This window comes from Glarea lozoyensis, assembly GCF_000409485.1.
Source record: "Glarea lozoyensis ATCC 20868 chromosome Unknown GLAREA12, whole genome shotgun sequence".
NCBI lineage: Eukaryota > Fungi > Ascomycota > Leotiomycetes > Helotiales > Helotiaceae > Glarea > Glarea lozoyensis.
The window spans coordinates 787,856-808,690 of record NW_007360986.1 but is presented as its reverse complement, the minus strand read 5'-3'; the positions used below and the strand labels follow the sequence as shown (position 1 = coordinate 808,690).

The 20,835-nt window shown below is 47.3% G+C and overlaps 7 protein-coding genes across 7 annotated transcripts; 3 read left to right on the top strand and 4 right to left on the bottom strand.

Annotated features, from left to right (window-relative positions):
• Nucleotides 1–473: 473 nt before the first annotated feature.
• On the top strand, nt 474–2,268 carry GLAREA_10707 (uncharacterized protein; the record flags this gene model as incomplete). The annotated part of the gene is made up of 4 exons (XM_008079808.1): nt 474–591; nt 646–1,181; nt 1,233–1,273; nt 1,326–2,268. The coding sequence occupies 4 exons, from the start codon at nt 474–476 to the stop codon at nt 2,266–2,268; spliced, it is 1,638 nt and encodes a 545-aa protein (XP_008077999.1).
• A 1,853-nt stretch (nt 2,269–4,121) lies between these two features.
• Nucleotides 4,122–4,328, bottom strand: GLAREA_10706 (uncharacterized protein; the record flags this gene model as incomplete). The annotated part of the gene is made up of 1 exon (XM_008079807.1): nt 4,122–4,328. The coding sequence occupies one exon, from the start codon at nt 4,326–4,328 to the stop codon at nt 4,122–4,124; it is 207 nt and encodes a 68-aa protein (XP_008077998.1).
• Nucleotides 4,329–6,673: 2,345 nt separating this feature from the next.
• Nucleotides 6,674–7,401, bottom strand: GLAREA_10705 (uncharacterized protein; the record flags this gene model as incomplete). Its single annotated transcript, XM_008079806.1, has 3 exons — nt 6,674–6,722; nt 6,775–6,875; nt 7,264–7,401. 3 exons carry the CDS (start codon nt 7,399–7,401, stop codon nt 6,674–6,676), a joined length of 288 nt encoding a protein of 95 aa, XP_008077997.1.
• Nucleotides 7,402–8,099: 698 nt separating this feature from the next.
• Nucleotides 8,100–10,143, top strand: GLAREA_10704 (DNA/RNA polymerase; the record flags this gene model as incomplete). Its single annotated transcript, XM_008079805.1, has 5 exons — nt 8,100–8,149; nt 8,200–8,380; nt 8,431–8,535; nt 8,584–9,140; nt 9,192–10,143. 5 exons carry the CDS (start codon nt 8,100–8,102, stop codon nt 10,141–10,143), a joined length of 1,845 nt encoding a protein of 614 aa, XP_008077996.1.
• Nucleotides 10,144–12,401: 2,258 nt separating this feature from the next.
• On the top strand, nt 12,402–13,667 carry GLAREA_10703 (uncharacterized protein; the record flags this gene model as incomplete). The annotated part of the gene is made up of 4 exons (XM_008079804.1): nt 12,402–12,575; nt 12,637–12,699; nt 12,756–12,852; nt 12,901–13,667. 4 exons carry the CDS (start codon nt 12,402–12,404, stop codon nt 13,665–13,667), a joined length of 1,101 nt encoding a protein of 366 aa, XP_008077995.1.
• Nucleotides 13,668–16,092: 2,425 nt separating this feature from the next.
• On the bottom strand, nt 16,093–16,975 carry GLAREA_10702 (Metallo-hydrolase/oxidoreductase; the record flags this gene model as incomplete). Its single annotated transcript, XM_008079803.1, has 2 exons — nt 16,093–16,784; nt 16,843–16,975. 2 exons carry the CDS (start codon nt 16,973–16,975, stop codon nt 16,093–16,095), a joined length of 825 nt encoding a protein of 274 aa, XP_008077994.1.
• A 1,730-nt stretch (nt 16,976–18,705) lies between these two features.
• On the bottom strand, nt 18,706–20,601 carry GLAREA_10701 (uncharacterized protein; the record flags this gene model as incomplete). The annotated part of the gene is made up of 1 exon (XM_008079802.1): nt 18,706–20,601. The coding sequence occupies one exon, from the start codon at nt 20,599–20,601 to the stop codon at nt 18,706–18,708; it is 1,896 nt and encodes a 631-aa protein (XP_008077993.1).
• Nucleotides 20,602–20,835: the final 234 nt, after the last annotated feature.

The window sequence follows — 20,835 nt, the reverse complement described above, 5'->3', positions numbered from 1 at the left end:
TATATATCTTAAGACTGAAACACAAACACCTTCAATCTCAATTTCAACAAGCCTACTCCAGAAGCTACGTCTTGGAAGGGAGGTCGGTCTTGCTCAGAGTTTGATGATATCGGCACAGAGACATTCGCAGCGATTGTCCACGGCTCAGGGCAGTAATATCTACAGACTCCTGGCCGTGCTGTATCGTAGAGCCATTGAAGACACATAAAAATATGAAGTTGGTTGAGTTGGAAATCTCAAGAGATTGTCTTATTGTATGGTGCACTGACGTCGCGCGAAATGGAGTTCCTATTATTAGCCGCGCCAAGCTTATGATTATTGTCGGCTTCAACCTCAACTGAGAACATCAATTCAATCGCGTCAGACATGTTACGTGCTAGGCATTTCTTCGTTTCTAATAATGATTATCTTTATTTCTTCTGTTCTTCGCAGCTGTAGGCAACTACGGTAACACACTCCTATGACTTGCGACCATGCGAAGCCTCGAGGATCGCAATCGCTCGGTCAACCTTTGGACAGCGCGTGTCGTTCCAATCGTTTTGCTAGGCGTAAAGGGATACGCCACGTACGTTTTGGTGTCGCAGTTGTGTAGTATGTGCTATACTTCCCTTTAGTTGCTTTGACTAATTAAATTCGCCATTATAGTTAGTTATCTTCTCAATCGAGGTGATCGAACGGCTGCAATTCCGATTCTTTGCATATATTTCTTCACTTTCACACTCATGATCATTTCCTTGACTCGACTTCTATATGTTACCACCTTCCACCCGCCATACATTCCACTTGGCTCTGCCGCAATTCAGGCTCAAAGGACGAAAAGGAAACTTCGCTCCGAGGAGGATGCGCTGAGCTCTGGGGAATATGATACAGAGAAAGGCCGGAATGATCCAGATTCTGCAGGATTGGAGCTATTTTACACCAAAAATTGTTTCGTCACAGAAGCTGATGGAAGACCGATTTGGTGCTCGCATTGTGCGACGTGGAAGCTCGATCGAACCCATCATGATAGTACATCAGGTCGCTGTATCGCCAAAATGGATCATTTCTGCCCGTGGGTTGGAGGTCCCATCGGCGAGAACAACTTCAAATACTTCATACAATACACTTTTTGGACAGCGTTGTATTGTTTGCATTTGCTAATAGTAATGGCAATCTACATTCGGCGGCAAATTAGCTCTCCGGTAAGTCACCACTATCTGGATATTGCGTCTTTGCCTGATTATTTGTACCAGAGTGACAGTCTGAATCGCCAGTTTATCGCTATTCTAGCTCTGTAAGTCAGCACTTCACTCTGCCATCTCGCTGTCTAATACTCGTCTTTCTAGAGCTAGTTTTTTCTTTCTTTTCACGGCAAGTATGTGCGGGACCTCGGTGGATCTGGCTATCAAAAACCTCACGACCGTGGAGAGGCTTCGTGCGAAGAGTAAAGTGCATATTCTGGCTATCCGAAAGCCGCATTCATCGCAGACTCCTGGAACGGGCGCCGCACGAAGCTACAAAGCGCCGTATCGGGAGATCACATATCCTCTTGATGCGAGTCTGTTCTCCTCGACGCCAGGACCAGGAACATTCGCAGCAGGAGAAGCTAGAGATAACAACTCCGCACAACACGATCAGTCCAACCCAGCAACTGCCCAGCAAAACCACGTGACACAAGCTAAGGTTCCTACTACATCCCCAATTGACGACTCGGAGCAGCAGACACGTTACCCGGTAGTAGCTAACTCTGAGGGACATGTGTCTTCTCCCCGTCCTGTTACTGATTCCACCAACCCATATGGCCATCAAACGATGGAAGGCGGGACAAGGCAACCCGAACTATCAAGAACACAGCCATTTCCACATGGAGAGTCTGCGAGAGATTTGCAAGCAAGTCGGACATTTGCGATCGTGCACACTCTAGAGCCTGGAGATAATCCCTGGGACCTTGGAAGTGCGATACTCAACTTAAATACAGTAATGGGAAATAGCATCTTGGAATGGTTCCTGCCAACAGCAAGTCCTTGTGCCAACCATGAGAGTACCGAAAGCCAGTTTGCGCTCGGTCCTGCAGTCAAAAGGCTACGGGCAGAATATGGATTGGTTGAGCAAGAAGGGGCGTCTGATATGGTGGACGGAGCTAGGAAGGCGAACCTAAGGCATTCATCACCTAAGAATTTGCGTGACCGTAATACTCCCATTAGAGTACACCACGATAATCAGTCCGTACATCCCTCAGATAACTATATCAAGCTTCAGGACCTGTCTGGACGAGCTGTTCATTCATGAAGTAGATTAATGCTACTTGATGGGGGTTATGATTTAGACTTAGATTTTGTAAAGAGCGTCAATGTGGCAATTTTGTATAGGCTGGAGTTGCATGGTTGGGGGCATTGGCGTATTGGCTGGCGTTCCAGTGGATTCAAACATAATTTGGAGGAAGAGAGGGGAAAGCACATGCGGGCGACATCAATATGGCTAGCAGCTCGTTAATAATACTCGTGGCAAGGCAGTTTAGTACTATCAAATTGTGTGAGTTGGATAACCATTCGTGATCACTATGTATTTGGTGGGCCCTATAAATATTCAAGTTGTATAGGAGGTAAACACATTCCAATTGCTCGAAGATCCCCGCTAAATATGCCTGGAAATCTTCCATGCTCTGGCAGCAAACGTGGTATGGGCGACTGCCCGGAGACTTGCATCTTGCCTGGACACACAAAGGTAATTGGGCGAGTGATACCTAATCCAAGTAATGCGGTAGCCTAGGTAGCAAACAATTGTTTTCCGAGCCCCAAAAATATCCATGCCGTGTCATTAAACAAGAAATTCGCAATCATATTTGATACCTGCAATCTTGTCACAGATGGAAGATCGAATACACTTGGTCAGGTCACATCAACAATCGTAAGCTACTCGTATGGGAGACTGCTCAGGGGTCAGGGGTATAGGAAAATAAATTCAGATGGATTCCATTGCCGCACGGTTGTGGAAAGAACTTCCCACGATATCGAAATACGAGTCCGACTCCTGTACATCCCTGGTTGTGAGATGCTGATGTAGGCTCTCTCTCAACTCGCCATGTCTTGCGCCGTTCGCTGAACGTCGTAATAATGTGTGAGCGACTTCCTTCAACATCGACGCCCTCCAGCTTGAGGCACAGCTGGACTCCATTTGATCCTCATCTCGATATGTACGCACCACAACATCTACGATAAGAATCAATTATATACTTGATACTCTGAGAATGACTGCGGCAGTCAAAAAATTTGTGGCAGCGTCGAATGCGCCGGTGACTTCGAATAACAAAATTATGCCTGCCAGGCTTGTCAAAATGGCTCGACGACTGCCTCAGAGCACTCTCAGCCTCGTATCGAGATGACTATCGACTAAGACCGCTGGCATATATGGGAGTACACATGGGAGGAAAGGCATGAGTGCGGGAGCGAAAGAGGTTTAGCATTGGCGTGGCGAGCCATTTTATTACGGTCTTCCAGCAAACCGACATACCAAACTCTAGAACGAAAACAATTGAAATAAACCAGGACGGCCTTGCCACCTCAAAATACAAACACAGCGCCCCGCAGAGGAAGATGGATAACATCTATGAGTAGTTATTGGATTGGACGCTTGGAAATTGGATACACGACAAAAATATACGAGGAAGCAGTAAACTGGATGTAGGAAATCTTTGTCATATTTGGACCACTCTGAATGACAAAACACGTCTCGAATTTTTGAACCAGCCAAAGACCAAAATGAACGCCAACAACCCTCCGAAATCTAATCAAACGCTGTGACATCTATGCTACTTCTATAAAGAATATAGGAAAAACTCCACTGTCATGAAGACGTCAAATGGACCAAAACAAACCACCCAAGGAGACACATGTGGGAAGATCTCATCCGCTAAATACCGAAAAAAATCTCAACTTCTGTCGACAGACTCTCACAGCCCACTACCAGCACCTGAGCCAGGTAAAAGTAGTAGTTGTGTTAGCCACACCAGCCACTCAGTAACCAAGTTGTACGATAGCCCTATTCAGAACCCCAACGCCGAAGCCACCAACAAACAAGATCCTTCCTAAGAAAATATACCAAAAAGCCCGAATGAAAGAAAAATAATGTCACCCAGACATCAGCTAGGCATTACCTTGATACCATTGGTCCTTTCGAGGTAGCGACGTTAGAGCCCTTGTCTTAGATGTGGTGCTGCTTGGTCGCTTCGCAGGTTCCACTGTTTTGATAGCCACTACCTGTACAGCAATTCCCTTCTTCCCTCGGATTTCCAACTGCATTTCCGCAGTAGTCTTGGGAGCAGTGGTACCACTCAGTCGTATCTGATGCATTGTTCGAGTATTGCCCCCTTGCTCCATAAACTGGCCCGCAATAATCACACTTCTCATGAGAACAATCCGGGCAACATGCTCCCCAAACCGACTCGTCTACTTCCCGGGAACAACAGCAACATGTGAACCATCCAGCCATGGAAGGATATGGACCCCAAGTCTGTGACATTCTTACTGCTACAACCAGTCAGTTTACACCGGCTCAAGAATCGAACCTCAAACCTACGAATTTGATCGATAATGCACTAGGTAAAGACTTATGGAAATGTCGAGAAACAACCGCTGTTTATCGATACTTGAATCTTCGAAATAAGCTGGAAATATTTTGTGGCTCTAGACTAGGATCGATATGTCCACGCTTGTCTGGTTTGACTTTGTCGAAGGTATCGCGGATGTATGAGGACTTGGCTTTTTGTAGGTATCGAGTTAATGACATGCTGATGAAAGTGTGTAGCTCTCTTCCTTATATAAACAGCTCTTTCTATCTACACGTATTCTGACATTCCTTCACTCATCTAGTCGGGCGATCGAGTTGCTTCACTTCCTTCATCTACATCTGCTGGGCATAACGCCAGAGCGAGTTACCGAATTGTTCGAAAACATCCGGTTGTGGATCATCTTACGACGGCGTACGCATCTTAGCCCAGGACGGGGACTGAAGTGTCCAACGACAAAATGTAAGAGCAATGGCCTGGGTAAAGGCTGCTGTACGCCGCATCGTCACCGTGTTGCTGGCCCTGTTCAGGAAGTCACTTTGTATCCCTGGTGATACGTAATCGGGGCAGAGTACGGGGAGTCACTGCTCCTGATTCTGAGAACAGAGCTTTGTTTACTCTTAAGTGGCTGCCTCAGACCCACTCGCCAATAAAGGGGCACCTTTGAGCAGACATCCTCCGATATTTCAGAGTTCCTGCATAGCTTCGATCAACAAGTACCGTAAAGCGGACCACTCCATGACATCTTATCCATCCCGGGCGGCATTGCCGAAGACCATCCAGACTTTCATATCCGAGTTACGCTTTTCTTACTGGCAACTTGAATATGGTTGGACTGGTGCTTGGAAGGGGCGCGGCGTGGCATTTAGTGTCCTACTTAAGGCGACCTGAAATCAAGACTCATTTCGATGAAGTACCTTGAATCGCGAGACTTTCGGGCAATAGTCTTGGGGGTGTGACTACTTTGAACAGGAAAACAACGAATCTATTGCCGACCGTTGAGGATCCCGAGCCACGATGCGGTTGATGGACAAGGCTGCATTAATCCACTGCGCCGGGACCGGCCCATGATCACACGACTTCCGACCCATAATATCCTTCATTTTCAATGATCTCTTGAACACCAGTACATGGACCAGAATCGAGGACACAAGGAAGGAGGCTCGGAAGAGAAGTGTTCGGGCCCTTCGAATTAGGAACTTGAGGCGAAAGCTCTCGCTGGAAGCGAGCTTTGAGATGCAGTGCACATTTATAGTTCGGCTGAATGCTGACATGTGTAGTGATCAACGAGTAATAGCCTGGGTCTCAGCCTCGTCCAGATTGTCGGTATCAATGTGTGATACTGTGTGATGTAAGCCTTTCTGAACATCTACAGCGGTGGTTGAGTTGATGCTGTCATCGACCGGTTGTCATGAGGTACATATGAGTGCTGCGGATGGACGATGTCAGCCTTGTAAGTATTTCTCATTCCGTCACTCTTTGTTGATACTTAAAGGTTGCAATGGGCTACTGCATATGTCTGCTTACAGCTTTCTGAGCTGCGCAGTGCTGGTAGGATCGAACGGTTTTTTCGCCCTGGATCTGGCATGCGCGCAACGTGCTTTAGAACGTTTGGAACAACTCTATGTTGCGCCTCTTCCGCCTACCTTCTCGTATATCATCGTACACAAACCTATCGCCCAGACGAGAAGGCTTTGCAACGATCATTTGATATGATCGGGGTGGTGTGGGCAACTGAGAACTTCAAGATTTCCAAGGTCCATGTCTACCACCGAATCTAGCAGTGCGTCATACAAATGAAGGAGAAAACTAAAGATCACGTTGGATCACTGTAGGATGCCAGTTTGATATGGAGTATATAGGGTTGGTAATGACTAAAGTGGGAGATGGTCTGTATATACTGACTGATCGGTCTGTGTGACACTACCGAAGTTCCCTCACTTGGTTGTATGCGGAAATGACCAGGGTTGAGGGATACAATATCGATTGCAAATTCCCAAAACACCTTGATGCATCAGTGGCGATCACGCTCGCATACGTCTTTCTGCCTCTTCCGGGAAGGAGGACGTGGAATATGCATTGCGGGTCACGTTCGAATGGCCGATCTCGACCCAGAAAGAGACCTGCGAATTACTTTTTCGCTTTTTCGTCCCGACCACGTTTTCCATAATATTCGTTCCTGCAGTACACCATCAGCATCAAACTAAGAAGGCGGCCTTTTGTATTCTTACATTTTCTTTCCACGGTCTGCCTCTGTGCCTTTACCTTCCAATCTGTCCAGCGACTCTTCAATGAGCCCGATATGACCTCGCAAGGTTCCTTCGAGCTCGTCCTGTTGGTTTCGTACATTAGTACATCGGATGGTACCCTGTGATATGCATGAAAACGGTCTGGACAAGTCTCACTCAACCGTGTGGCGCTATCCCGTTCTGCACTTGCAGATGCCACCAATAAATGAGAGAAGAAAGCTTTCAGTCCCGTGAACTTTGGAGAAGATAGTGGTCAAAAGCAGTGAGTATATCAATGTTCCGTATGGGGTAATACCCAGTGACAATTCTGGTAACGATCTTGAAGCATTGGTTGCCATTAAAGAGTTCCTTGGCTGCTGATTGGACAAGCTCAACCGATGTGCATGATGAACCGCAGGTGTCGGGACAATCATATTTGTATAACAGAAAGAATACAAAATTTCACGAACGAAAACCAAAATAAACACATACCATTTTCGCCTCGTGATCTTCTGATAGCTCAATCATATGCGATCTGAGGAGATATGTGCTTCCACCAATTCCAAGCAGGGTAGTGATATTGAGTAATCCCAAAGTAGTTGGGTTGCGAAACATGGAGAGGAAAGACATTTTGGTAATTAAATTAAATCGGGACTCCAAGATAAAGATGCTGAAGGATTTATTAAAAGGTGTTTTGTAAAATAGGAAAGTACAGCACATATTAAAAGGACATCTCTTCCTTATGGTCGAGTATCTTTTTTGGTGCAACCACTGTATCCATGACGAAATCAGTCTGCGGATCACCTGCCCTGGCGTTTTGGTGGGGTGGAAAACCCTTGGCAAATCGCGACTCCAACTCCAACGCGAAAAGAGTTGGAGCTCTACTTCGACGTCGAACAAAGATCTCCTACAACACTTCAACTTCCGTCTCGACGGCATTCGGATCCTTCCAGTCGCAGTGGATTTCCTTCTTGGCAATGAAGCTCCTTAAGTGCCACCACTCCTAGCAGTCCATTTGACTTATCATCTGGGACATCCTTCCTGCAGTTGCGACTGCTACCCCACCGAGTTGCGCAGGCGTTTCAATCGATGAGTTTTAGTCTCTCGCAGTTAGATCAGGTTCGCAACTCGGAAGTCTTGACGAGAGGGTAGATATGTCTTCATCGCAGCCATTCCAGGCGTCTTCGCCGCTATTCGACGGCACTACACGTCGCCGGAAATCAAGATTCACGTACAAGCACCTCTCTCAGCTTGCACTTTCTTCTCTCACTTGTCCTTTACGAGTGATCGCGCACGTCGATCTGGATGCTTTCTACGCACAGTGCGAAATGGTGCGCCTGGGTGTTGCAGAAGACCAACCCTTAGCAGTTCAGCAATGGTATGTTATTTGCCGCTTGCGTTCAGGAAGTTTGGCTCACCTATCTGTAGGCAAGGTCTTATCGCCATCAACTATCCTGCCCGAAAATTTGGTCTGAATAGGCATGTCACTATTACGGAAGCAAAGAAACAGTGTCCCAATATTATCTGCCAGCACGTTGCGACGTGGAAGGAAGGGGATGCGAAATGGGATTACCATGATGATGCGTTTCAAAATATTGCAACCCATAAGGTCTATTTTTCCCTGTGCTAATAATCGTCACACAAGGCTGATGTTTTCAGGTCTCTCTCGATCCCTATCGCCTTGAATCTCGGAGAATTTTGGCATGTATCAAAGAGACTCTCCCCGCAGATCTGCAGAAGGTTGAAAAGGCTAGTGTGGATGAGGTATGTCGATTGGCACGGCTATTAAACCTAGGCTGATGCTATACCCAGGTTTTCATGGACTTATCCGCACAGGTCCACTCTATTTTACTAGAACGTTACCCTGAGATTTCTGGACCAGCTCCTTATGATGACCCCACAGAATATTTGCCGCTACCTCCATCGACGGCTTTGGACTGGCAGGCTGACGCTCTCATTGACCTAGATGTAGAAGAGACAGAAGACGATGATCCGGATTGGGATGATGTTGCAATACTCATAGGATCTGAAATTGTTCGAAACGTTAGAGCGGCAGTCAGAGAAAAGCTCAAATACACATGTTCGGGAGGTGTTGCACAGAATAAGATGCTTGCAAAGCTAGGCTCTGCTCATAAGAAACCCAACCAGCAAACCATAGTCAGGAACCGAGCAGTTCAGCAATTCCTATCAGATCTCAAATTCACAAAGATCCGTGGTCTTGGTGGGAAATTGGGGGAGCAAATAACTTCCAGTTTCAATACTGATAATGTCAAAGATCTATTACCAATACCTATTGAACAGCTCAAACAGAAGCTCGGCGATGATACAGGAACCTGGGTATATCAAATTATCAGGGGTAATGACGCTAGGTAGGTTGATACCCAACCTGTGCGGCGACATGAATGCCTAACGTGTAACAGCGAAGTAAACTCTCGTACTCAAATCAAGTCCATGTTGTCTGCGAAGTCCTTCCGGCCAACCATCAATACACCAGAACAAGCCACCCGATGGCTTCGTATTTTTGTGTCAGACATATATTCGCGCCTGGTGGAAGAAGGAGTTCTAGAGAACAAACGGCGGCCCAAAACAATGAACTTACACCATCGTCAAGGTGGGCAGACTAAGTCCAGGCAAGCCCCTATTCCTTCTGGGAAAAAGATTGATGAAGCAGGGTTGTTTGAGATAGCAACAAATCTCCTCGGACAGATCATACTCGAAGGGAAAGTATGGCCTTGTGCAAACCTTAGTCTAGCCGTGGCTGGATTTGAGGATGGCATTGCCGGTAATATGGGTATTGGCGCTTTTCTCATAAAAGGAGACGAAGCTAAAGTGCTCAATTCACATACCCGAGACGTTTCTGTTGTGGAATCGACACCACACAGAGCGGAAAAAAGGCGCCGACTGGTTCCAACATCAGGAATTGGTCGGTTCTTCAAGACCGAGAGTACAGAGGAGCATGATGATGAATTTGGTGCCCAAGCTTCTCTCGATATGAGTTCCTCAGCATCACCTGGACATCAGACCTTAGATGTAAGATATGCCGATACCACATCGCGGCCATCTCTAGTACAGGAAGCAAGTACCGTCGGTAAACACCTCCCTAAGCTTGGTACAGCTTCGGTTTTGAAACAGAAAGATATCACTGGCTACACATGCGATCGTTGCATGGCGGCGCTTGGGAGTGCTGCCGCTCTGCAAAGCCATCAAGATTGGCATTTCGCTAAAGATCTTGAGGAAGAGGACAGACCACGGACAACCGCCAAACCCTTTACTACTACTCAGAACAAGAAAGTCTCAGGAGCTTCCGGAAAGAAAAAGGCTCTAGGCAGTAGCAAAACGGAAAAAGGTCAAAGCAAGCTTACCTTTGGCTGATTGTCGCAGCAGATAGGTTTGTCCTGTCAGTTCGCCTTGTGGATGCTTCATCTTGAGAGTACCATCCACTACTACTTCCTGCAGCCTCACCGACATCTCCCCCTATGAGGAGATGCCACACGAGTTATGTCGACCGCCAGCAGTCGGAGTCGAAGGATACGACACCCGAAGTGTTAGCTACAACTGGTGGCAGCGATTAACCGGCATGCTAGCCAGTATATGATCAATCCTAAAAGTAGTCAGCCTTCCAGCATCTACTCGTTGAGAAACCCTCAGCAGCCGTATTAAGCTGCGAGAGGAGCCACTGCCTAGCCCTCACGTTTTCCACCGAAATGAGTTATGACATTAGGATACAAGCATACGGATAGCTTGGTTTGGGAGGTGTCCAATCCGCATGCCTTGAACATCTTAACGGCAATGCGTCCTGTAGGCGCTCTGGCATTGTATCATTGAATGGGAAGCAGGTCGCTTGCATCAAAGGACGAACGAACACTCACTTGACTCCTCGAAGCCGTTTTTGTTGGCCAATGTTACAAAACACACGATGAAGCGTCTGCTGTGGTGGTAGATTTAATTGCAGCAACTAGTAGACGATGACCCAGTGTCTGTTGTTGAACCTCGTCTACATACGGGCTTGTCGCCGATGTCAAACGATCGACAGACATTAAAGGGCAGCGGAAGTTTTTAAGGCTCCAAAGACCTGTCGGACGTGTCGGACGACGCGAACGAATACTGGGCTGGAAATAAACAATCCCATCGGTTCCAGCCGCATCAACCGCTAACATGAACAAATGCTTTTGGAACATCAGCATCGCAGCAAATGAAAAGTTGAGGGACGAAGTGGAGGTGGTCAGGATCAGGCATTATTGGGCCGAAACGTATGGCTGCCCAACGCCACATACTTGAAAGTTAACTAACAGCAATAATGGAAGCACTGCTTCGCTTTTGTCAATACAGATTTCAATTGACGTCTATGAAGTAACAGGTTAGATGGGACGGAGAAGCAGAAACGATAGCGGAAATCTGGCGGGACATCGCTCACTTATTTGCAAACCCTCACAGTCTGGCTCAATTCCTGACACGGCAGGTCGCTTGTGACATGATTTCTTGCCGATTGCAGACGCATCAACTCCTCGCAGCAGAATGCGTGCAATTGCAGAGCAGAAAAACGCCGGTAGTGGCAAGAGACGCACTGGCTGCTCGCTCACAGCACAGGTGTTCTTGCGAATACTACAGTAGCACGCAGGATGACTTGTAGGTGTCCAAGACCCACCGGCTCATTGTTGTTGTGACGAGTGTCAGTCAAGTCTTTTCGCAGTTGGGTGAGGAAGCCTGGTCGAGCATGGCTCCACCGCCAGCGTCCTGCCAGCTTAAGTAGCGACGATACCTACGACCTTTTGCAAGACTTTTGCACGTCTATTGATGCTGTTTCCTGTCCAAAGTCTACGGACACTCTACAACTTTGCTGTCGCCACAGTATACATTACAATTCAATAATCCTTCGTCTCTCACTGCTTCTTGCTTCTCCAACCTGAGGCATCTTCGCCTTCTCTCTCGACCCCTTTCGGTGTCGCTTAACCTTAAGGCGGCGCACTATTGCACTCCACTACGCCATACCACCGCCGTCGTGACAACACTGTGCTTGCCGCCTGGTCCGCAGCTGCAGCCCGCTGTTTCTCGTCTGGTCCCGAGCCCCTCGCTCGTTGCTCCTGCCACACCACACCAATCCTCACCTTGCTCCCTTCTGGTCGCCCTCCTCCACCGCCAACACACAGCTTGCACTGCATACCCCGGTGTGCTCAGCTGTCAGTTGCATATTCTTGCTTCCGTTTGACCTCACCGTTCCCCGAATAATTGGACAGGAACACCGCAGAATTCCGCAGAGAAACCTCTGGCCCAGCAGGATCTCCATTACCGCAGGATACCATTCCCCAAAGGACAGGACCAAGACCCAAACGCCTCGAGAAGACCATCCAGTTTGCAGACCACAGGATTACCCGTTGCCTCAAACGCAGATCCAGCGTAGCGCCTCTTCCCAAGAACTATTTGTTCTCCCAGGCCCCGCGCCGCACACAAGGCACCACTTTTGGATCTTTGCCAGCTTTTCTGTCCATTTTCTGCTGCTCCCCGATACCGTGCCACCACACCATACCTATCCCACTCCCCAAGGCTGACGTGGTGTGCTTGCTTTGCATCTCTCTCCCTTTCTGGACTTCCTTTCTTCCTTCTTACACCCTATTTCCCACTGGATTAGCAGAATGTCAGGACGAAGAGACGCAGACAGAGAGCGCGACAGCAGGCGTGCTGCTGCTGCTTCGGTCCGTTCGAATGAGTATTTCGTACCCAAGGATGGGATAGACAGAGAAGTCATCACCGCCGACATTTGTCGGTATCTTGGGAACGATGCTCTCGTACGGCCAGGCACCTACGAGGTTTGTTGCACTACTCTTGAATCATCACTATCACAGGCATCAACGATCTAACTGTAAATAGGACAGAGAAACCCGACAGAAAATCGCCGGCTACTTCATCACGGCTTATCGGAATCTCACGACCGTAATTACGCTCCATCAAATAACACATCATAATAGTGCTTATGCTGATTTCCACAGGCGATGATCGCAGATCTCAAAGCAGATTCAAAGCGATGGGACAAAGAACGTGCAGAAACTTTGAATGACGGTTCCGCACAAGGACAGTCTGCAAATGGTATTCGCGACTCGAGTGGTAATTTTCGGAATTCTAACACACCTTTAGTGGGAGGGTATCGAGACTCCACAGTCCATCAATCCCGACAGTATTATGGCCCAACCGAGGCTGCTGTTGCGACTCCCACAGGAGGATATCCTTCATCGTCTGCCGCTGGCGGCGTGACGCAATCACAGGAAGTATATTCCCAAGGATATGGACCTGGACAAAGTTACGGCCAACCCAGCTCATACGGTGCCCCTCCTACTGCATATGGCCACCAACCTGATAACTATTCTTACGTTGCTGGCGCAGATTATGGCATTAACCAGCAGCCACAAGGTGAATCGAGTCTCCGCGGAGGAAGAAATGGCCCGTTACCACCAGCACAAGTTCCACGTGGAGCTACGGGCTACCCAGCCCAACCTGCCGCATCTTACCCAGATCCCCGCGGTAATCCAGGTGGTTATTATCCCCCTCAAAATTCACAGGGACAGGCATCTTCATATCCTGCTCATCCAAGCGAGGCATACTATGGTCGACAGAGTACGTACAACGATAAACATGTTTTCCTAACTTCGTCTCCTCGTAGAAGAGAACTCTCTGACTGCTTAGGTCCAGCTGTAGCCGGCTATTCTGATCCAGTGGACAACTATCCGGATAATCGACAATATGAGCAGCCCCAGTACAGCCAAGGTCCTATGTCGTCCTCCTCAACAGCAACAGCCAACCAAGGAGCCCCCAGGAGAGGTGGAGGTGAACGAGAACGAGACCAAGACCCACGTGATAGACATCGTTCCCATGGAAGTGGTCGCCCCCATGGCGGCCGGAATTAAGTCCTTATCTCATCAGATGTTACTGGAGTTTTGTGCACACAGCGAACATTTCCGGGTTGCATTTTCTGGCGTTTTTTATTATCTTCCATGGACCACGGATAGCCTAGCTCATTCCTGTAGCGCATACGCCCTATGATCTTCCAGTTTTGGTTCCAGTCCACTGTGACGGCCATTTAATGGCGTTTGTCATAACTTTTGAGTTGCCGATTGCACTCTACAAAAGTGGATGAGCAGAAGTGCCATTCAGTCCAGGATTCAGACAACCATGTCTTCCCCGGCGTACCATCCTGAAGAGTGCCATCACTATTTGCGGAATTTACAGGAGACCGGTCAGGTTTATTTCAAAGATCGGTTATTTGCTTTTAATGCCTTTACGAACCTGGATTACGGCGATGAAGGATGCATTATTAGTGCAAGCGGAATTGGATATCTCGTGCATCGGCGATTGCATACTTGTAGGCCAGGAGGCGCTTCGGTTCGATTTGAATGGTCTTGATTAGGATACCCATCGGACCTTGCTGCCTGGATCCAAATTGGGTTTGTAGCATTTGAACTTGCCATCCCCCTCGCTTATTCAAATTGGTTGGTATACCGGACTTGACCGCAAGGAACTTGGCAGCAAGGCGATGCGGCTTTTGTTGTATATAACCTGCAGGCCTCGTTTTATTGTAACGAAATATCTGCTACACATCAGTTTTCACATATTTGCCACATCGGATCATCTCCAAGGATACGTTTCATTTCTTACTTTGCTATTAACCAACAGAGCTTTCTTCCGGACAGGACCATTCTCTTATGGACCCAATGGAATCCGCAATACCAATAGGAGACTTCGTGGCTGAATGTCTACCTTGGTCTTACTACTGGACTTCCAAGCACCCCAACTATCAAATCCCTTGCGGAAGGTAAACTTCTTCCTATCGGTCGACCACACCCTGTCTTGTATACCAACTGGGGAGAATTCAACAAACTGAAAAGGCCAATAGGAAATGATTTATAGCTTCAGTTACACATCGATGAGTCTAAGGAGGATCACGAAATTATCGACTTGTCCCCAGAGCATTTCCCACGAGTGGTTTCGATCATACCGACCTCGTCTACTGCAACTCCGGACTGCACCGATGAGCCATTTCCCATATCGTTACATAACATTATAAGAACGGCCTGATTTTGCTTCTCGCAACCTGACATTGGCCAGATCAACAGTACCTAGACTATACATCTCGGCTTTCAGGTGATCAAGATTTGACCGGAATTCAATGTACGACTGGGAAAGTATTCGGCTTTAAGGACTTCCTCCTACATTTGCAAACGGATTTTACAGTGCCTTTCCTCATGGCCAACCTCAAGGAAATCGATTTTGCGCTATACCTTTGAGAGCTGACATCTCATGTAGCACTTCTCCTGGACAGTTCGGTTCGGATTTGAAATGTATGGATGAGCCCGTTACCGTCAAACAATGGATTCCAAGGCTATTTGAATGCCCTCTGTTGAAGTTGACACATTCATCCTAAGTACCTAGCAGACGATCAATATTTCAGGTCTTGTTTTTCTCCGCCATAGAAGGAAATACGTTGGCTGGGCCTCTCGATCTTGATATGTCGCGGTGTGGTCTTACCTATGGTGGAACGGAAACCGGTATTGCCAGCCGCTTGTGGAACTGGAAAACGGGATTCTCAATTGCTGGTGGAACGGGATAGGGGATTAGAAAGTAACTTGTGTGTCCTGGTGTTTTCCAAACAACTTTAAGAACTTTGGACGACTAGGAATCGCGTGGTGGAAGAAACTTGGGAAATGTTTCTGGCGTTACAGATATTCTTCAAATGTATCACGGCGATGAGTTGAAAGTGTTGCGAATTCTCATTTTCTTCATGCCTTTAGGGTCACCGACTATGTGTCACTATTAATGTCATTAGAGGAGTGTGTTTGACATATAAATTATATATCGATGATTAACCTGGCACAATTATGAACGTTTAAGAATTTGTCAGTTCACTTCGTATTAAAGTATTTCGTCGAAGACTGTTTGTTACGTTTTTAGAGTTTTCGAAAGATTGGTTATGTACAGGAAGAGGAAATCAATCTCTGCTTGTTCTACATAAGAGTCGTGAAGGGTCAGTTGTGCTCTGTGATGTTAGAGATTGGTCAGGAGAGATGGCCAGTAATAATGATGGTTGAATGGGTAGAGCCTTCATCATTGAGGATCCGAAGCTTTGTATCCTTTTAAAACATACCAAGCAAGCAGAAGATGAGGAACAGTTCAATATTCAATATCATGAGGCAAAATGTCTCTGGCTATTTGTACATGGGAAATCTATCACCTTTTACAAAAGAAAGATCTAACACTCCCAATCCGACCCTCCAATGCCTCTACCCATTAACTTCCCTTTCAAACACTGCTCCCCTCACGACAATCATAGAGTAATCAATTTTTCTTCCCCTCCAAATGCCACGCCATCACCTTCTGGAACACAGACTTCCCATCCCCAACCCAAGAATCCCCATGGCAAGGCACCATATTCACGAAATCCCACGAGTTAATCCGCTGAATACTCTTGTTGAAGCCCGGTCTATCCGCCTTACTAAACACATACCACAACACCCTCTTCTGCCAAATCGCCGTGCCCTGGGTATTCTGCAACGCACTCGCTAACTTGGTAAACACCCCGCCACTAGGATCAATATTGGTCTTCGAGTACTGTTCGCGCGCCGGGAGGTTGAACAGCACATCGGCCTCGATAAGCGTCCGCGACGGCTTATGATGAAACACAATCTCCTTATTCGGATGCGCGTCCACGAACTCGTAGTCGAACTCGCGGTCGAATTCCTCCGTCACGCGGATGTTCTCCTTTCCCTTGGCCGTGAAAACGGTGCCGAAGTCCAGCAGCGTGACGCTCTTGTCGCTGGCATTCAACTTTGCGCGTTTCTCTGGCAGGCCCTCGGGCGCGATGATGTGTGCGGATGGGTAGGCGGCCGACCAGGCGGAGAGGAAGATGTGGTGCTCGATGTCGGGCGCGGTGATGTATTGCACTGTGCCGAGGGTTTGGAGGTGCGAGCGGACGGTTGGGGTGAGGGCGACGGGGGAGAAGACGGCGAGGGAACCGGATTGGAGTCGTACTGGAGAAGAGGTTAGTTGCTGGATGTTGGAGAGTAGAGAGGAAGGTAAGGTACGTACCAACTGTTGCGCGACCACCGAACTTGATCCTTCCGAATCGTGCGAAGGGGACGGAGAGCGTTGTTACTCCTGGGACTAATTCGCGGATAACCATTGATTCGTCAGGGTTGTTGGGTGTGAGTTTGTCAGACATTTTGAGGTTTGTATGGTGTTTCTGAGGGTGTGGTGGAGTATATGTTGCTGCGATTGAAATGTATAGATGTAGATGTAGATGTAGATGTAGATAGTGATGCGGGACGAGCTTCGATGACGTTTTCAACGAATAACAAAGAAACTCAAGAATACCACCGCCAGAACACCAGATAATATACTTCTCCCCTCCTCCCCTACTCTCAGGCCTCCCATCTCCAAAAAAGCGCCCTCAACCCTTAATAATCAGCCTTCGAATGCTCCATCTAGAAATCCAAATCATCCTCGGCTCGTTTTCCCTCACAAATCCACAGAGTCTAGGCCATGACGCTGGTGTGGTAAGCGACCCACAGGAGCGTTGGCGTTGTGAACCTTATTTCATTGGGCTATCCGAGACGGGGCAGGGTTGGAACTGTAATTGTCGAGACGACGTGAGACGGGACGGAAGAATAATCGATGGGAGGCTCCGAGGTGAGAGACCGATACGCCGACTTATTTGATATGTTTATGCTTTTTATAACTTTGTTGTTTTCCGTGTTCCGTTTGCCGATTTGAAGTATCACAGGATAACGGAGAAGAGGGGAATGACTGACTTATCACTTACAATTATTTAAATATTTGAATAGTTCAATTAATCAGTAATCCACAGGTTAGCATGAGATTAGAAAGAACCTAGTATTTGAACAGACAATTAAAACATAGTTTTATCTTAAAAAATAAGATATATTCACAATTTGTGACCCTGAATCGAGTGTAGGTTGTAGAACGTCGGATTTAGCAACCAACACTTGTTATTAACCCTAAATTTCCCTAGCTAAAACTCAAATACAACCTCCCATCCTATCGACCTTCCATTTACCTCCAAGCTCATCTAATCCTCATCTCTAAAACAGTACCACAAAGAGCTCCAATTCTCTTCCAATCATCCAACAACCTCCCCACTTCACTCTCGTGCCACCAATACTCAAGAGTGCGCGGCCCTGTGGCTTAGAACACGCAAGAAAGCTATTTCAGATGTCCGTTCTCCTACCGGTAGTCGGTGGACTGATGATATCCAGATCAGGAAATATAAGCTCGGGTATGTATGCAGGTAGGACACGAGATTTGAGATGTTGGCGTGGAACGGTGGAGGATGTGAAGACCGATAAGAGATTTATCTAGGTGACATAGGTGTAGTTAGTACTCGGTAGGCTTATTCTTAAGTTAGATTTCATTTGGTTTGAATGTGTGATTCAACGGCTGCTCCTCCATTCAGCATAGTCAAATTCCCGTTGGCAAGATGTATATGAAAATCGAGTGGAGTTTTTTTTAAAAAAAAACCGTTATCGAATATGTTCCGACTGGGCGGTTCGTTGACTACGAAGACAGCTTCTGGGACATAATTCTTGTAGGTCTTCCATCAAGCTTAAAATACGAAAGCCCGCTGGTTTCGCGCTGTGCGGGCAAGATTGCAATCAGTTTCCTCTAGTCAACACTCGGGACCTTGACTTCACATCACAGATGAATATTAAAGTATAACATTCAATTCAAAAAGAACGAGTAGCATACAAAATCCCATCGTGAAGGGTATCAACAACTCCGCAGACCGAAAGATACAAACCCTCACGCAGATATTCTAATCCGAATCCAGCAAGTCAATAACAAATATCCATAAAACAGAACCCTAACGCCGGTATCCTTCTCTCAAAAACTAAACACAATCAATAGTCTCCTCCTTGTCGCTACAGTACCGCCTCATCCAGGCACAGGGAATCCCTTAATCCCCAAACCAAACATATCAACCCATCCCATAACCAACCACCTAGTTAAGCCTCCACCCTCGTCCCCAAACAGGATGTTACTCAGGCCGCCTCTTCCATATTGTTTGCGAGCTTTATACAAGTCGCTGAGATAGCTACGGGTGATGTTATTTGCTTCCATCCAGATATATTTTTCTTTGAGTACCATCCTACAGACGTATAGGAAGTACAGCACGGCGATTTGGAAAAAAAAGTCCCAGAGAAGAGGGATAGCCTCGGGTTTGGGGTAGGAAAGCGGGTGTCGGAGCTGGTCCCAGAGAGAGGAAGTGGGCGCAATTTCAGCAGGAGGAGATTGCTTGTCCTCGTTGTTAGATGGCACGCGAGGTTCCGGAATATTGTTCAAAGAGTCTTCCGGATTCTCGGAAGTTGTACCTGCCTCATCACCCACCGATCGAACCAAGGGAAGAAGATCTGAGATCTTGCCAGAGACAGCAGCAAGACTGTGAGCGACGTATCGAAACGCACCGACGTTGACCTCGGCGATATGTTGGAATGTGCTTTGACGAGTACCATAGACTGTGATGGTATCATGAACGACGACAGTTGTTGGGGTCCCGGGAACAACCACTATTTTATCGCTAATGGCTTTTGTCTGGGTCCCAGTCTCGGTATAGTTTCCTGCCTTAGACTCTCCTCCACCGCGAACCTCTTCTGTCTGAATTCCAGCATCGACCAACTCACTCACTTCGACATCTCCTCCTTCTTCGCTACCCACAAGATTCTCCATACTTGCGGGTAAAGTTGTGGGATTGAAGGCGTAAGGATCGAGATTGAAATGTCCACTCTCCTCCTTCATAGCATTGAATTGAGAGAGTAAGTTGTCATAGTCAAGCTGCAAGTCCGAGTATGATTGAGAGTTCTGGGTAGCGATCCCGTCATAAGTCGCGACCTTTTCTTGGAGTACTTTAATTTCTTCGTCTTTTTGTTGATCAGTGCTCTTGTACTCAGCGGCCCATTCCTCCTTCATCAGCTCTATATCCTCCGTTGTTGGTCCATATGATACTGGGTCAACGGTTATTTCATTCGCTAGGGAGAGATCCCTCTCCAACGTCTTTATCTCTTTTTTTCGAGCTTTTAACTCCTGGTCCTTCTTCTCAACCGTTTTATAGAGCTCACTTCTCGCATCTTCCAAGGCTGCCTCCAACGACTCAACCCGAGTCAAATGAGCATCTCGCGACTCTATCGTCTCCTTTAGTCTTGCCTGAAGCTTATCGAATCGGCTCTGAAGGGCTTTCTGGCCTTTTGTGGCATCTTCTTGTTCTTTGATGGACTCTAACAATTGACTCTCAAGCTGATCTATCGCGCTCTGGTCCCTGCTGGCTTGATGCTCCTGTTTCCGTTCACTTTCTTTTAGTGCTGTGTCGAGGGCCTCGATTTGCTTTCGCAGATCGCCATCCATTTGTGACATCCTGCGCTCTGTTTCCTCCAAACACAATTGAAGTCTCTCAGTCTCATTGAAATCTACTCTTTCGTAGTTGGGTTGCACCTCGATCAAGCGTTGTTGTACTTGGTGATCAGGTCTCGGGTGTCGCAGATCTTTGTCAACTTCCGGGGTGGAATGCTCCTTGTCAGCAGTCGATGCCCCTCCATTATTCGCCAACATGGCTTCCAACCTTTTATTTTCTGCCTCCAATTCCTTTATTCTCTGCTCTCTGCGTGCAGTCTCCTTTTTCGTTTCCGTCAGTTTCTCGATCTGCCACTCCAAGTCCTTTGTTCGCTCGTCCCGTGTGTCAGCGTAGAAGGCCGCATCCGGCTCCTTGAAGGATTTGACCGTACTTTCCATCGCGAAATTGTATGGGGCCGGTTGACCGGATCCGAACTCAAAGGTCATTGAATGGCGGCTTTGTTGTGTTGATAGAAATCTGAAACCGCGGTTGGATGCGAACGTCGTGCTGAATCGCTAGTGTGCGAAATTGCTGTGACGATGGAAATTTAGTCGTGAATCGCGATAACAGATTCAGAGAATTTCCGAATCGATCATATCGGAGGTCCTGTCGCGTCTCTCTGCTATTGAAATATTCCAGGTTGTTGTGGTGAAAATAGTGAATCGAGATGTTTTGAAAAA